The sequence below is a fragment of the Halichoeres trimaculatus genome, unplaced genomic scaffold (assembly GCF_033239565.1).
Source record: "Halichoeres trimaculatus isolate MK-OKI-2021-1 unplaced genomic scaffold, fHalTri1.1 fHalTri1_scaffold_21, whole genome shotgun sequence".
Taxonomy (NCBI): domain Eukaryota; kingdom Metazoa; phylum Chordata; class Actinopteri; order Labriformes; family Labridae; genus Halichoeres; species Halichoeres trimaculatus.
This window is the reverse complement of record NW_027437199.1, coordinates 9,361,217-9,376,992: the sequence shown is the minus strand read 5'-3', so window position 1 is coordinate 9,376,992 and position 15,776 is coordinate 9,361,217. Positions and strand designations below refer to the sequence as shown.

At 39.9% G+C, this 15,776-nt stretch overlaps 1 protein-coding gene across 2 annotated transcripts in view; it reads left to right on the top strand.

Annotated features, from left to right (window-relative positions):
- The window catches only part of cacna2d1a (calcium channel, voltage-dependent, alpha 2/delta subunit 1a), a 116,132-nt gene extending 101,735 nt beyond the window's left edge, over positions 1-14,397 (top strand). For both annotated transcript variants that reach the window (XM_074697866.1, XM_074697865.1), the window contains 4 exons: positions 2,951-3,074; positions 3,717-3,829; positions 4,586-4,668; positions 9,317-14,397. In XM_074697866.1, the coding sequence (XP_074553967.1) occupies positions 2,951-3,074; positions 3,717-3,829; positions 4,586-4,668; positions 9,317-9,442 (446 nt within the window). In that variant the 3' untranslated portion in view covers positions 9,443-14,397. The remainder of the gene's footprint in view (positions 1-2,950; positions 3,075-3,716; positions 3,830-4,585; positions 4,669-9,316) is intronic.
- The last annotated feature ends 1,379 nt before the right edge of the window (positions 14,398-15,776 follow it).

Below are 15,776 nucleotides of genomic sequence, written 5' to 3'. Positions count from 1 at the left end.
TTTTGGCCCCACGTTTGCACAGAAACAGCGTTTTAGCCAACCTAAAATGCAGACTTTTGAAAACGGCCTCTGGAGCGGAATTTTTCTGAAACACTGCCAACATTGATGCCGTGTTAACAGTAAGCTGGCGTTTTCAGTGGGTTGCTGATGTCACGCTCTTCTTCGTGCAAACGCATACAACAGTACAACAGTACTATTGTTACAATGGTCGCAGACTACTGTGTTGTGCTTGTTTTGCTCAATCGGCTAAAGTGCTGACTGTCTTTCAACAAAATGTGCATCTGTTGCTCCACTTCTGCTCTTAGCATTCACCAATACACCAGATGATCAGCTCTACTGTACTTAAGTGGAGATCTACCAAAAGCTGCTTCTGGAAAAGATAGTTATAGCTCCACCTACAGACCTAGCATGTTCACTACAGAGTTTTCAGTCCCTCAGTGTTTCCGTGTAAACGTAGATTTTTTCAGTGTGTTTTAGCGTTTTCAGATGAAACGTTGTGTAAACGAGGCCACAGACTCTGTAGTGGAAATCACCGCATGGGCCAAAAATAACTTTCAACAACCATCAAAATCAAAAACTTTTTTCAAACAGACTGGCCCACTGGTAGGATTCACTTCATTGCACGGGCATGGCCCACTGGTGAAATTGCACCTGTATTGCGTGCAGCCCTTTTTTTTCCATGTCTCCCCTGACTCTCATTTCTGTTTTCCTGCCATATCCTTGGTCCCATCCTCCATGGGGATCCATAAATGTCCTTGGCATGGGGGGCTTACACATCTTTGAAGGCACTATTAATGCTGAACAATATAGACTTTGGAGCAACATATGCTGCCATTTAGACTATCCTTGTCTAGAGAAAGCCCTTCATATTTGTGCAATACATCAGTGCCACAGTGACGACTTGTCTGCAAATGAAAATATTTTCATCATGAAACAAAAATTCAGACAAGAATCAGAGACGTTTCACCTGTAAAACATTACCATCAGTTTGATAGAAGAAGCTTTTCAAAGAGGCAAAGTGTCATATCCTGACTACAGGGGGCGCTAAAACCTCTAGTTCCAACCCGACTTTTTCTGCTGACAGCAGATGGTTCTGCTGGACATCAAAGGTCTGTGAGGAGGAACTGAGAGGGAGAGAAAGACAACAAAAGAGAGAAAAAACAGAGATGTTCTCTTGTCTCCTATAAACGACTGTGGTGCGACCTCCCCTGTTGGTTTCAGGCTGACTCATACTGTGTTTTGCTCTCAGGAACACGTACGTATTAAACATTTTCAGTTTACAAACACAAACCTCTCGCCCTTCACCCCGCTCCTCTCATCCCGCCACAGTTCCACTGTCACACAGTGATGGATATAAACTGCAACATGACAAGCTGACAGAAGCATTCAACCCAAAAGGCGGTAATTCTGGTTAAATCCTCCATAAATCTGCACTAGTCATTGTTTTCATATAAACAGAGGATCAAATGACTGTGTAATGTGAGAGGAGTGGAAGTAGCTGTGATCCAACGGATCCAACTGAACTAATGTTCTGCAGTTCTGCTCGACTGAGTGTTTCACTGTCTTTCAGCACATCGTTTGGTTTTCACACCCTGTAACTCAACTGTTCAGTTGGCTCTCTCATTAAGTCAGTCCCCTGCTAGACTGGGCAGACGTTTCCAGCAGGAAAAGTTGTGAAAAAGTGTTTTTTTGAACTGTGCTCTCCATGGCAGAAGAAGATGAGGAAACCAGTAGTTTTTGTAGCAACCAGGGGTGTTAATAACTTCTTTAGGTGGCAGAGATTACATAACTTGTTGAATAAAAATTTGGGTCATATTAAACCTGCAATGATTACTACGACTCATGAAAACAGCTAATGCTAAGTAGCAAACAAATAAAGCTGTAACCTGTGGGCTTGCAGTCTGTTTCAACAAAGGGTCATACTCTCTTCTCATGCTGATGATACTCTGATTTACTGCTTCGTACTTACATTTGCTCCAGCTTTCTGGAATCTTTACCATGCATATAATTCCGTATAGACTTAAGCTAATTGTTTCAATGAGACTCAAGCCTAGTGCATACTCCTGCATTAACCATACATCGAAGTGGCTGATGCAATTTTGGCACCCTCTTTCTTCATTCTTCAAGGTTTACCTTCAATTTGAACATTTGAGAGGAGGCAAACAGGACTCTTGTATCTGTTCTTATTGTGCTCTTTTCATTCTCAATGCTTTGGAGTTGACGCACCCTTTGACACAGATGATGCGATACCACAACTTTTGACTTTTGTCACCACTGTTTATGGTTTAAGATCCTTTGAAACACCCTGTTGTCTTTGCCTGGATTGCAGGACAAAACCCTGCTCCATTTTGTCCCTGTCAGAGATTTTAGTAGCACAATGACTCAGGTTTCTCTCACATCTGTGCTGAGTTACTGTCATTATAATACAACTCTTGGGACCAGCCTGAGTCACAAACTAACGTTTTGCCAACAGGCAGAGGTAAAGTGGGACTTGACTCCTGTTTTCAGATTGATTAGATACGGCGTGTACACTCAGGTTGTCTTCGGTTTGGTTTTTGCTACTCAACCTACTCACTGTTATGAAGGGTTCTGACCTATCAGAATGAAGTATCTAACACAGCTGGGTAATAAAGGTAGAAAGTGTGAGATTGCTTGGGGAGATATACCGTTTATAAGACTTGTACAAATTGTTTTTGGCTGGATCATGACAGGTTTTCCACACAGTAATACAGAATGATTGATCACCATGAAAATATATATATGCATATTGAGTTATTTGTTTTTTGGACACCTATATGTCCTATGTCAGAGCAGTTTGCATTGCTGTTATCAACACTAGACTTTCTCTGAATCCAGCAAAACTTTTTGTCTCAAGGGATTGTTGTAAAATATAAGTCACTGCCAAAGAATTTCTTTGTATTACACATGTTTATTTTGTGTACTTCCACAGTTGAGATGGACGAGGAGCTGTCAGACACGATGAAAGAGGACTGCATCACAGAGCAAACTCAGTACTACTTTGAGACCGACGACGTGTCTTTCAGGGGTGAAATTGACTGTGTGAACTGCAGCAGGTAAGAATACCCACTCCCCCTTGGGCTACACACCAGTCATACAGACCTAGTTCGTTTGCATCCATGAGCCACAAATGAAGTCCCCAGAGGTGGCACTGAAAGAGGAGCTGTAAAAACTCACATGCCATAAAGGTGAAGTCAAGCCACTCTTGTGGACCACCGTCTTGGCGTGTTCGTGTCGTGCGCCATTTTTAAGGCCCCCTCGTGCCGGCTAATAGAGTGCCTGCCCGCATGCCACGGCGCGTTCCTGCACATTAGCCGCACACACGTTTCTTTTTAACGACAGCCATAAAATGGCAGAGAAAATCATTTGTGCACCAGCGACATGTGGGTTTCAGTACAGGTCTTTGAGGTGGAGGTGGCACAGCAGGTTTGTGTACCTCTTTGGGCTGAAAGCAATTTGGAGACTTGATTGAGTGATCTGCACTGTGCTTTTCATTGTGTCAAAGACTGCAAGGTTTCTGGAGTTTTGCTTAGTCACGCATGAGGAAAAACTACAATCTAGCACAAAGCAGCAGAGCAAAAATCATCTTTCCCCAGCTTCCTGGTAAAATATTAATGTCTCCTGATGAAATATTATCTTCCATCTTTCCTGGACTCAACAAGTTTCCCTGTGTCTCTCGTGTGTCTTCTCCTCTCCAGGATGTACCATGCAGAAAAGTTCCCCAAGACAAACCTGGTTTTTATCATCGCTGATGGAAAATTCACCTGCTCGTCCTGTGACATCAAGCTGTTAATACAGGATGAACAGCAGTGTATCCTTTAAGCTAACACGGCTAATATCTGGCAGAGAACATGACATTTTAATTCAGTGAACAGATGTTTGAAAATTATATTTTCTTGAGATAACTGGGATAATCGCTTATTTTGACACAAAGCTATTAGCAGATTTTTTTCTCACCACTGACTGCTGAAAGGAAACACGCAATAAATGACATCCGTTTTATATTTTTACAAGGGATTATACTTTGTTCCCATATTGTTTAAAACTTTGTTCCTTTTGTCATTTATGTCTTTATTATCCCTCTTTGGTAATAAAAGCTCATTATTTCTGGACTTATTGACATTTGGAAATTTCGCACTGGGCTCCTCAGAGTGTCTGGAAGGCAGATGCTGGTGTGGGGTATGTCTGTTGAACAGCTTACAAACAAATCTATGATGTTCCCTGAAACACACAGGGCTGTGGTCAATTAAAGATTAAGCCTTTTGGAAAAACACAATGCTGGAAAAGGACTACCATTTCATTGAAGTATTGAGCAATGTGCTTGAAATCCCAAAAAAGAGACAAGTTGCTGTAAGACTTTGTGGTCCCTGCACAATTGTACCAAATACTGGAGTGGACAGTAATACAACACATCCTGTTGATTTTTCTACATTTGTCATAGCGTGATATTTCAAAATTTTCCTTGGGGTAATCAAAGCTAAAAGTGTCTACTGAAAAATGACTTTTGGTTCCTGCTGCTAACTCATAAACACTCCCCAACTGTCATATTCCTGACTTCCCCATCCAGCTGAGGGTCCTGATCCCTGTGAACTCGCCCAGAATCCCCGGTACAGGAAAGGGCCTTCAGCCTGTTTTGACAACACTGAACACGTAAGTTGTTTTTGTCAACCTGACTTATAGCACGCCTGGATGGGAACCAATGAAATGAGTATTTGTGCTTGGTTACGGTGCTTCGTGTAGGGTCTCATCAATGATATTAACAAGCCACTGAGCAGTGCTGCTTTATTAGTCTCACCAGGATAGAAGAGATTTAGGGGAAAGCTTCCAAATGAGATGGCCTAGCTTGTGTTTTAGGGCTTCGAAGCTTAAATCATTCAAGTATACCCCGAAGGAATTTTTTTCCAAAGTTACAGCAGAAAGAGCTTAAATCAGTTTCTCCAGCACTGACAGTTTTGACAATGATATCTCTATTTGGTTCCCAAAGTGCTTCTCAATAATAACCCAGATTGATTAAACACTAGTGTTATGACACATTCTGCAACATGGATTTACTCAAAACAGCAATTTGCATTTAGAAAGGCTTAAGCTTTTGTAATTAAAGCAGCATAAAACAGTGTTTTTGGCTCCTTTGGGTCACCACAACAAGCTGAAAACAAAACGCTGACAGATTTCACAACTAATTGCTTGCAAATAGTTTCCTTTATTTAGTCACACTACTGCCATTCATTTTGAGGTGTTAATTGCAGTCTTGAAAATGAGTGTCAAGATTTCTTTCTTTCTAGTTTTTTTTTCTGTCTCTGTTGTTTCTTGAAGAGAAGATGTGTTCATTAAATGTTCAAAGCTTGTCGAATAGTGACAGTTAAGAAAAATTAGATGAAGCAGGCTATAGAAACAAACAGTGCATCCAGCAAATACACTTTTACTGGTCTCATTGTCGCGTTTTAAAGAGAAAAAACTTGGGTGACTGAAGAGTGGTAATCCAACAAATATTTGAATCTCATGGTTTTCTAACTTTAGACAGTTGACTGTGAAAAAAGAGAGAAAAGCTAGGAGTGAATTTCAGCCTCATCTTAAGTGAAATAGCACAGCCTTTCAGTCAACACATTTGCAACAATTAGATTGAAGCTAACGCTAGCATTTAGCCACTTTAGCTAACATTTCTTAAGCTAGCAGGTGGCTAAATGGTAACTTTACCTTTTGATAAGACAGTAACAAATAAAGGCCAGTTTATGGTAATGCTAGCAAGAAAGGAGCTGCAGGCTAGTATTAGCTTTCTACATTTAGTAGTGCCTCCATTTCCTTTACGATCTGCAACTTGGGTAACAACTGGAAGCAAACAATTCAGAATAGCATTCAACCAGTTTAAAACAAGGACAACAAGTTGTTGCATAGCATTAGCCATGCATTTCAGTGCATTTCCCTTGATTTATAACATTTTTAAAGGTGATGTTAGGATTCACTTACAGCCCACTTTTAACAAGGATATTATCGGTTATGCTAATGAGTTATCTAAGCTTGACAAAGTAATAAAAAAAACACCATGGCTGTTTTCCAAACTGCCCACTACACTGGCATTGCCCGCTATTTTGGCCGAAATTTAGCACGTAGTAGTCAGTATGCGAAAACTTGCAAAATCTGCAGCATGCCAAAAATCCCTGGATGTCCTACTGATCCAGGAAAATTTCTCTGTATGCAACGGATCAGTCTACCTGGTATACTGTTTCCCACAATGCATGGGGCTAAGGCTGTTGGTCAATGCAGGGTGGCAGGTTTCGTCGAATTACCCCCATCTACTGGAATAAATAAGCTCTATAACTACAACATCATGACATTAACGTTATATGGTCCGTGAGATAGAAGTGAAGTGATGAGAAAGAAACGCCTTTAAATCTTGTCACTTTTAGTTGTAAGAGAGATGTTTACTTCTACAAATTCATTAAAGCCCATATAAAAGACTAATTACCCCTTTTTAACCATACGTGGATTATATGGAAGTGTTTTTTTCATCAGCTGAAAAAATAAAAATCCAGACTTATTTTCAGTCAATTATATAACTTTTGGTGTAAGATTAGAAATCAAGAATGATGATTCTGCGATGATATGATTAACAAAATAACTAAATGCTGAGATCTGCCCCAGTTTTGTAAAGGCAAAAAAACCCAACATCATCCGTAGCCGTATACTACTCTTGTTTCCACCTTCCAAGACTGGAAACAAGAGTAGTATACTACAAAACAGACCCAACAGAACCATCATACTACATGCAAAAGCTGTAGGTAGAATGTAGTGCCTACTACATACTACATTCACATGTAGTATGTAGTGGGGTTCTCTGCTGATGCCAAACAGCTTATTCATCTATTGGCTGTATTCATTTTGAGCTTCTGGTGCCCCCACAGGCTGACAATCAGGTGCCATCTTGTTAGTTATTATTTGTTCTGAAAATGTGCTGCAATTAACATGGTAAGGTCTGTTTGAATATCTCATCTTTAAAAAAAAATGGTTGTAACAGCAACATTAAAAAATGTTGACAACAACCAGTCTTTACTAAAATTAAGGTTTTCCGCTCTCTGGCCAGAGCCCCAAATATTTCAGCTTTGCTCACAATATGGAAACAATAAATCAGCGAGGAAATCCTACCCATGGCACCTTTCCATCTCTAATATCTTTACACGGTGCATGACACTTGTTTTGTTTTCTGGCAACACTTCAAAAGCTTTATACGCACAGATTTCCCACGCAAAGGCAAACAGTCGGTTGCTAATCAACTTTGAATAAGTAAGCTAAACAAACACTTTTAAGAGCCGCTCAGAATCTCTGCGTGTGAAACTGCTCTGCTTGAATGCTCTGTTTGTTTTCACTCTATAGTCTTTTTCCAGCGTTGGACTTTCAGTCTTATGAATGAAATCTTATGCCTGTACTGTCTTGCTCATACACACACTAATTCCTTCTCTCACACTCTAATAAAATGCTTCCATCTTGTATGACTGTTTTCTAATCTGACTTTCTCTCTATAATCTGCTCTTATTTGCTTTCTAACTTCTTGCTAACTCTGCAACTTCTGCTGCATGACTCTCTTTCTCTGTTTTCTCTGTTTCCTGCTCTGTGATTGGCTGTTGATGGTTAGGATGAGGCCATGTGCCGAAGGAGCGCAGGCTCCCCATTGGCTTCCTCTCTGCTCATGTTACTGCTGCCACTGTTAGTGTGCTGTCTCGGGTCAGTCCCATAACACTCGCTCTTTCACTGTCTCCATCACTTTGTCATCTTATGCTCAATCTTTCTGTCTTTTGATCATTTGAGTTCTTTGATTTTCCTCCCCCTCACCTTTTATCCTCCTCTTTAACATCTCTGTTTATGCTTCGTTCCACTTCTATATGTCTTTCCGTCTCTTCGCCCTTATCGTTCTCACTCGTCACTCTTCCTATGGCTCACCATCATCTGCTTTCACCTTCCCTTAACTCACCTCTCCATCTCTTTCTGTCTCTCGCCAGCATTTCCCCGTCTCACATTGTCTTTGAACTTCCAGCCATGCTTTTTGTAGCTATCCCCATTTATCATTATCTGTCTAACCTAATAGACTCCAGCGCATGTCACGATAGAAAGACTGCTGATTACTGAAGTAGCTAGATGCTAGCCAAATCGGAACTCACCTCTCATTTGTTGTTAGATGTTTCCACATTGCCCCTCATGACTCCACTTTTTCTTCCCTAGAAACAGAACAACACGTTCCTTTCCTTGTACCTCTTCTGGAAGGAAATATTTTTACCAATTCTTGTTGAACAGCAGGGCTTGGAATTTTTACAGTGCAGCATTCTTGGGGAAAAAAAAAGAAAAATTTAATACCCTCAAACTGCTCTCTTGTTTGATCCCCGTACATTTTCAGTTGACAGTTTCCAAGCCCGCCTCACATGTTTAGGCCTTGACGTGACTTTAAAGTTATCCTGCTATCCTTGCAAAGCACATTTTTTAGTTTGGAAGTATTTACCTGGCATGTTTACTTCTTGAGATTCTTAAAATTCTTGGTTGGTGGATCCCTCAATCCAGAATTAGCCAAAGGTAGGCTTGAGGTAGTAGACTTTAGCAGCTTTGTGATGTTGGCCCAAGAACTGGTAAAGAAAAGCAAAGCATGCTTGAACTTTTTAGTGGCTAACAGGGAACTAAAGTGTTACCTTACGTTGACTTTGGTGCATTGATTATGCATGAAGTAGCAACATTTTAAACCATAGTTTAGCCAAACAAAATGTTTCTTTTCTGTTATTGCAAAAATGGCTTTGCTAGTGGAACTTATTAAAACATGCTAATTCAACACCCATGTTAAACTGAAGCTAGCATGTACTGTCGGACCACATTTTTGAGGCTTAGTGCCACAAACCCTCAAATTTGACCTATTTGGGCCCAGAATATGTTCTTGGTTGCTAAGCTAATCTGGCTACAGCTATTTCTTATATCTAATGTTGCCACTGTTTATGTTACGAAAGGTACAGGTTGTCAGATTATTATTTTATGGCTTTGCCCGAGTTACCTCTGCATCCAGTTGAACTTTGAGTCTCTTATGCTGGCTAATACTTAGCTAGCTCCAAAAGTTTTATATAAGCCTTCAAAATCATGAAAGGGGCTTTTACTTTCAACCCTATAAACTGTTATGTTAAACTAGCTTAAAAAAGACAGTTAGGCGTAGCTAGGTTGCTGTGATATGATGGACAGTAGTTTTAAGGGAAGCACAGGTTAACCTGAAAGTGTTTCCTGTGTTGGATTTCATCAGTAATTCTGTTCTTTTCCCGTCCCTGTTTGGCACCAGGAGGAGGACCCTGACTGTGGAGGGGTGTCCGGACTGAGCCCCTCTCTCTGGCTAATGGTAGCCCTCCAGCTGGTGTTGCTCTGGGTTATGTCCGGCTCCAGACACGATCATGCCATCCCGTCATGACCTCGGAACATCTCGATCACACCCCCCTGTCTCTCACTCCCAACGTTATCTGCAAAACGGCAACCAGCATGCCACTGACATGACGAACGCCTAATGAGAAGCGCTTGTGAAAACCTGTGAGCTCTACATCCTGCAAGTTCTTTTGATACCCACCTCATTGGATCTTAAACGTGAATTCACCAGGTTTAAAGGTAGCAAGCATGGAAGAAATGGATTTTGGAAGACCTCAGTCTAAAGAGAAAGGATTCAACCTTGTCTTTTCCTCATCCCTTCAGTGGTCCCTGCCAGAGAAAATTAAAGGAATCCAGAGATTCGTCTTGGTTGGTGACTTGTGACATATTTTGGCCTGTTGTCATTGATTTAAGAGATCAGACTGCCTTACCAAATCAGATGGATTTGTTTTTGAAAATTGAGGGGTTTTCTTTACAACTGCCAGAACACGAGCTGCCCTTTGCAAGGGAACACTTTGGTTTGAGTTGGTTTGCAGTGGGTAGATTTTAGGTGTTTATAGTTTTTGTGGTTGAGAATTCAGCTAAGATTGCAGTAAAAGATGCCAAATCGTCGCACCACAAGCTTGTGCCCTTCTTTTGCCTATGTTGAGTTGCTGATACAATGAGGTTTTAGTCTTCTATTTTTGCGCTCCCTGGGATCTTTACAGTCTCGCCAGTGTTCTTCATGTAGATACAGTATGAAAATCACCTTCATTGCTTTTTTTTAATGCACAGACACCAACTCTTCAACTGCTGCCTGGTTTCACGTCACCGTTTTCGGCTGATCATCGGACAGTTGCCCGCGTCTGAATGAGTGGTCTTCGGTTTGGATTTCCTGCCTTTCTGTTGGATTGCTCCAATGAAAACTTTGTTGCCATAGTATGGATTAACCAATCAGGGAGAGCCTGGCTGGTGTCCTATGCATGTTCATTGGACAGTATCTCTAGTGCCATGTGGACTGTGTGACTTGGATGAACCTTTTAGCTTTTTAGACGGTGGCTGCTGATTTGAAGAAGGGTAGCATTTGTTTTACTACTTACTGGGTTATTAAAGTGAAACACAGGGACGGCACGCAACTGCACTGGGGTCTGGAGAACTCATATTTATCACTCATCAACAAAATATGGAAATAGGACATTTGTATTCACAGCTCTCCCTGTGTTAAATCAACAACTTTAATTTGTTTTAAACATTGGATCCAAACCTCTGTCTTCGTCTAGTGTTGATGACATCACCAATCAGAAATGACTGTTGCCAGTCCATACTCGTGACCTTAACAACAACTGTATTTAGTTTCCTCTGTCACTTCATCTTGTTTTATTTTGTGTGCCTTGTCCATAGTCACACATACATACAACATGCGTTAAAATTTACAGATTAGTTTCTGTAGACTCAGTCATTTTCATAGTGTCATGAAAATATTAACATGAAAAAAAGAACACTGACAGCACCAACTCTCAAAGCTGCTAAAGAGTGATAAAGTCCAAGTCATATCAATGAGGATTTGGTTTGACTTAAAGCTCCTGTGAGGATATTTTAGCTGGTTATGAAACAGCCTGAAATTTATTTTTATTTCTTCTCATGACCTAAATAAGTAGAGAAGATTATCATCAAAAAGTTTTCTGTTTTGTTTTGTTTTGTTTTTCTATAGGGAGCTAATTTTACTGTCTGAAAGCACTTGTGTGGGGTAGTTGTCAGATCTGATTGACTGCATACTATTCACCACAGTGATTTTCACAAGTGTAATATTGGACTGCTCAGAAAGATTTGGATGAGAATTTTCATTGAGAAATACCAACTACTGAAGGCAAGATAAGCAAACTGCTTTGTCCACAGGGGGCGCCAAAATCAACAGAAACTGAAAGTTCCTTACAGAAGCTTTAACTGACAACAAGATGAAAAAACGTTTTTAAATTGAGCGATGTGCTGTGTTTTTTAGTTTTATTTATTTATTTATACAAAAAATATATCTGACAGATGCTTAAGTAATTAACGAAACATCAGAAAGGCGACTTGAGTGTTGTGATTGTTGTAACTTGTTGCACTTAACAGTTTAATTTGGCACTATCAGGCGGAGAAATCCTGCAATTGATCTTTATTTATTGTGCGATAGTTCCAAGAAAAAACTGACAATCACGGGTTAAAAGGATTTATACATAGACTATGTGTAGTACCTCATCAGTCCACTCAGAGAAAAATTAAACAACTTTATCATACCAGATGCTTTAAGGGTATGCGCCACAATTTCACTGCCTACTAGCGCCCCCAAATTCAATGAACTTTTTATGGATTTAACGTTAAAAATTTGACTTCACCTTTTTTTTTTAGCATTGCATTTTTACTTTTTTTAAACAACATTTAAAAGTTTGACATGCATTTGGGGGAGTTATGCCCACTCTCACACCTAACCAAAACCAGGGACTGCATTTTTTTATGTTTGTATAATGTATAAACACTGACACATTTGCACCAAACAACTTTATTCTGTCGGGAAGTAAAAATCATTTAGGCAAATCTTTGTAATCTTTGTGTGCCACAACACTGCTTCCATTCATTTCTCCCACTCTTTGGGTTTTTTAAAGATTTATTGCCGTCACATCTCACTGTACTTAAAAAATACCCATCGTGAAAAATGTCAGGGGAATTTAAGGTGCACTTTTTACTCTCAATGTTTTCCACCATCTTAATCTACAGCAGTCCAACAAACAATGTGGTGAGACTAACACTGATATTTATGCTCCACATTTACTAACTCAGAAATATCAAGTGCCATATAGGACTCTCTTATTCTCTCGTGGAGAAACCTATTATCGTAATCGAACATTTATGCAATCTATCGATGCAGATGTAAGTCTCTTCAATGGTTTCCCTGTGCTGCATGGTAGTGGCTGGCTATCTGATTAAAAACACTTCCTGTGTGCTCCTGCTTCAGTGTGTAATGTTGGGAAGCATAATATTCCGGGTGTCAGGCATTTGTTCACGATATGATACGGTATGATCAGCTATTACTGCCTTTCTCTTGGGGGGACAGCATTTGGCTCCAGCCTGGTCTGAGTTGGCAGGAGAAGGAACCTTACTGAAATGCACTACTCAGTGTGTCTGATTGGTCCAAGCCATGTGTGACTCACTGTTATTTTAACACTGTACAAGTGATGTAGCAAGAAGTGAGCTTCTTATTACAAATCAATACTGGAAGTTACAGCTGATATTAAATCAACTATGTTGGGGTTTCAATTCGAAGCAATGCTAGCAGCGTGGTATTGTCAGTCAATCTGTCAAACTTGTTGATCCACACTGAGCTGACTTCTAAATGATTGGATAATTGGACAATGATTGCGCAAATATTAATGGCTCCCATGATAAAGATCTGACTCTAACACTGTACCACATTGAAGTTGGCATAGCAGTCTTTCTGTAAAATTTTTACAATACTTTCGATCTTTCACATTGAAACTTATCACAAACATTGATGTGCCTCCTTATGGTTAATCGTAAACATTATTGAAATACATTTTCCTTTGATCTAATGCCATCATCTGGCCAAAATTATAAGTAAACTTTGTTAAAACTGTACAAAATAATAACCTCCAATACCCTCCATCAGTCTGATTGCATCCTGCTAGAAACAGGAAACTCTAGCTAGCATAATGACAATGTGCTTTAGCGTTAGCAGGTCAGCATTATCATTAATATTTACCTTGACATGATACAACAGAAACTTTCCCACCTAACCTTGGGTATGCTACATGTTAGCTACTGAAAACAGAAAATGCTAGCTAACGTTCCAAGCAAGGATGGTTTGAGCATGTGCATTGCAACAAGAGATTGGCACTAGTACTGAGATTTAGCCCAAGTTAAAAGCCTAAAAGAAACATGACTTTCCATTTTTTTCTGCTAAAAATTAGTAAATGCTAGCAAACAGGCAAAATTGATTAAAAAATGGGCTGCATTATCTATTCAAATATTAAGAATTTCCCCAACTTGAGTAATCTTTTACTTAATAGCAAAAATGATAACAAAGCTATCCTTGAGTGTGATGCATTTTCCCACCAAAATGGGAAACAGTAGCTAATAGGCTAATCAAGATTACTCTCTGTAGGTTTAGCATTTTCTTAACATGTAACCCCAAACTATCATTGTAAGCCCCACTAAAGCATGTTAGCTTAGTGTTAACTAAAAGCTCAAAGTGTCAGAGAGCGGTGTGACATAGCTGCTAGCATGGCTGAAGACTCCCCAAAGGATTCATCTGTTCTTTTAGATCCAGTTTAAAGAAAATGCTAATTGATTTGTTAAGAAGCTAACATGCAAAAACAATGAGATGATACTTTGAGGCACTTTAGTAACTTACATACAATGTGCAGATATGACATAAGAGGAAATACATCATCTAAAATTCTGTAACTGGATCCCATTCTAATAACAGAGAACATTAGAGAGTGAAGGTGAGCTCCATCCTCATGCAGATGTTCCACTCTGCTCCAAAGTGCTAAACTCAGATGCTGTCACCTCAGGAACAATATACTCTTGATGTGATATGACGTGTTTTTGATTATGTTGGTGCTCTCTGTATGGATCGTGTGGATTGGCCTTTTTTTTCTGGAGTCTTGAGGACTGCTTCATGTGTGGTTTTTCTGTGTCTGTTACCTTGCTGCCACTCTTGGGCAGATGATTGGCGGGCCTGTCAGTCAACCTTGGTCTGCCTTTGGTTTTGAGGCGGGCTCTTGATGGAGGCGTCTACCCCACTCCACATCGGGAAGGTGTAGGTGGGCGTCTCTGTCAGGCTCCCTTGATTGTGCTTTGGTGGAATTTGATTCTCCAGAATCTGTCATGTAAAAATTTGTACAAAACTGATGTTGTTTTCAACAAAAAGAAAAAAAAGAACAATATTTATAATCCTGGAGAGGAAAAAATGTGTTTCTTCATGTGCAAATAAGGTATATTCAGAATAAAAGTTTATGATTACTATCTGTTGTATTGTGTTCAAAGTTCTGGCTGATGTCCTTCTCCTTCCAAATGTCTGTTTTAATCCATGGTGGATCGGATTTCTGTTACTAGCTTCTGTCACATTGCCAGCACACATTTCCCATCCAAATGTGTGTGTGAGAATGAAGAGGAAGCACCCCGAGTCTGCTCCCCCAGAGTCTAGCCAAGATCAGAAACTGACACTGAGCCAAAATCAACAACGTCCAGGAAAAGAAACGGCGCAGGCGTGGGTCCAGCCACATCTCTCTTCAGCATTGAATTTGGCTCAAGGACGCGTCCATTAACAACCACCCGTAATGTTCTCTGGTCATAAATTCACAGTAAATCCCGTTTTCCCCATTGCATGTTGATCAAATGGTAAGTGACTTTCTCGTTAGCCCGCTACGCTTCACACTTGAACCTGAAACCAGCTGTGCTCAAGCCCAGATTCTTGGAGTCACTATTCCTCACTGCCCCCCAAAGACAAACTACAGGCTCATTTTACGCTTTATTATGGATCTTAAAAACCTAACCCAGTTCTGTTCAGTATTCCACGTGTTACACTAAGCTGAAGTCCTTTTGGTGCTTGAGGACATTTTAAATCTGACCAATTACAGTGCCTTAAGTATTTAGTTTTAATAAAAAGTTCCTTTTATTGCTGATAGAGCAGCTGCTGAATGACTGAACTGAGACCAATATCATGAAATTAAATATTTTACAGACCAAGAGACTGAAATTTATTATAGCAGCTTCAACGAAGAAACTGCCATTTTACACAAGTATGAACTCATGGGTGTGGCAAGGACACTGGATACATATTGAATGTACAGTTTATCAAAAATGTACCATAGTGCAAGAACATCAAGGGCTATGTAAAATTTACTGAATAGAGTTTGATAGTTTGCATTTAAACTTTGAGCCTATGCAGTGACTTCCAGTATAGAGTCATAACTGTTTCCAAAACAGAAATCACAGCTTTGTCCTTTTTGTAGTGATTTCTCTGAATTCTCTAAATCTCAACATTCAATTATGTACTTCAGAAGATAAAATCTTCGTTATTGTAAATTCTGAAATCGTATGAAACTACACTCTGTGCAGTCTTACAGTCTCTCACAATGATAAAACTCCCCGTCTCTACCTCAGAGGGACTCAGCATCTCCTTAATGCCATTTTAATGCCCTGTTATGTTGCTCACTTGTTGCCAAATTGCCTCATTGAGGGTTTCCGCCATTTTTTTTTTTTTGTAAATATTGCACAACTTTCTCACTGTTTTGTTGTTCTTCTTCCAACTGTTGTTAATCTTTTCTGGTCTTTTTACTATTTTGAATTAAATCTCAGGTTCACATAACTTGAAAACCACCTGTTTGTCAACATTTCACACA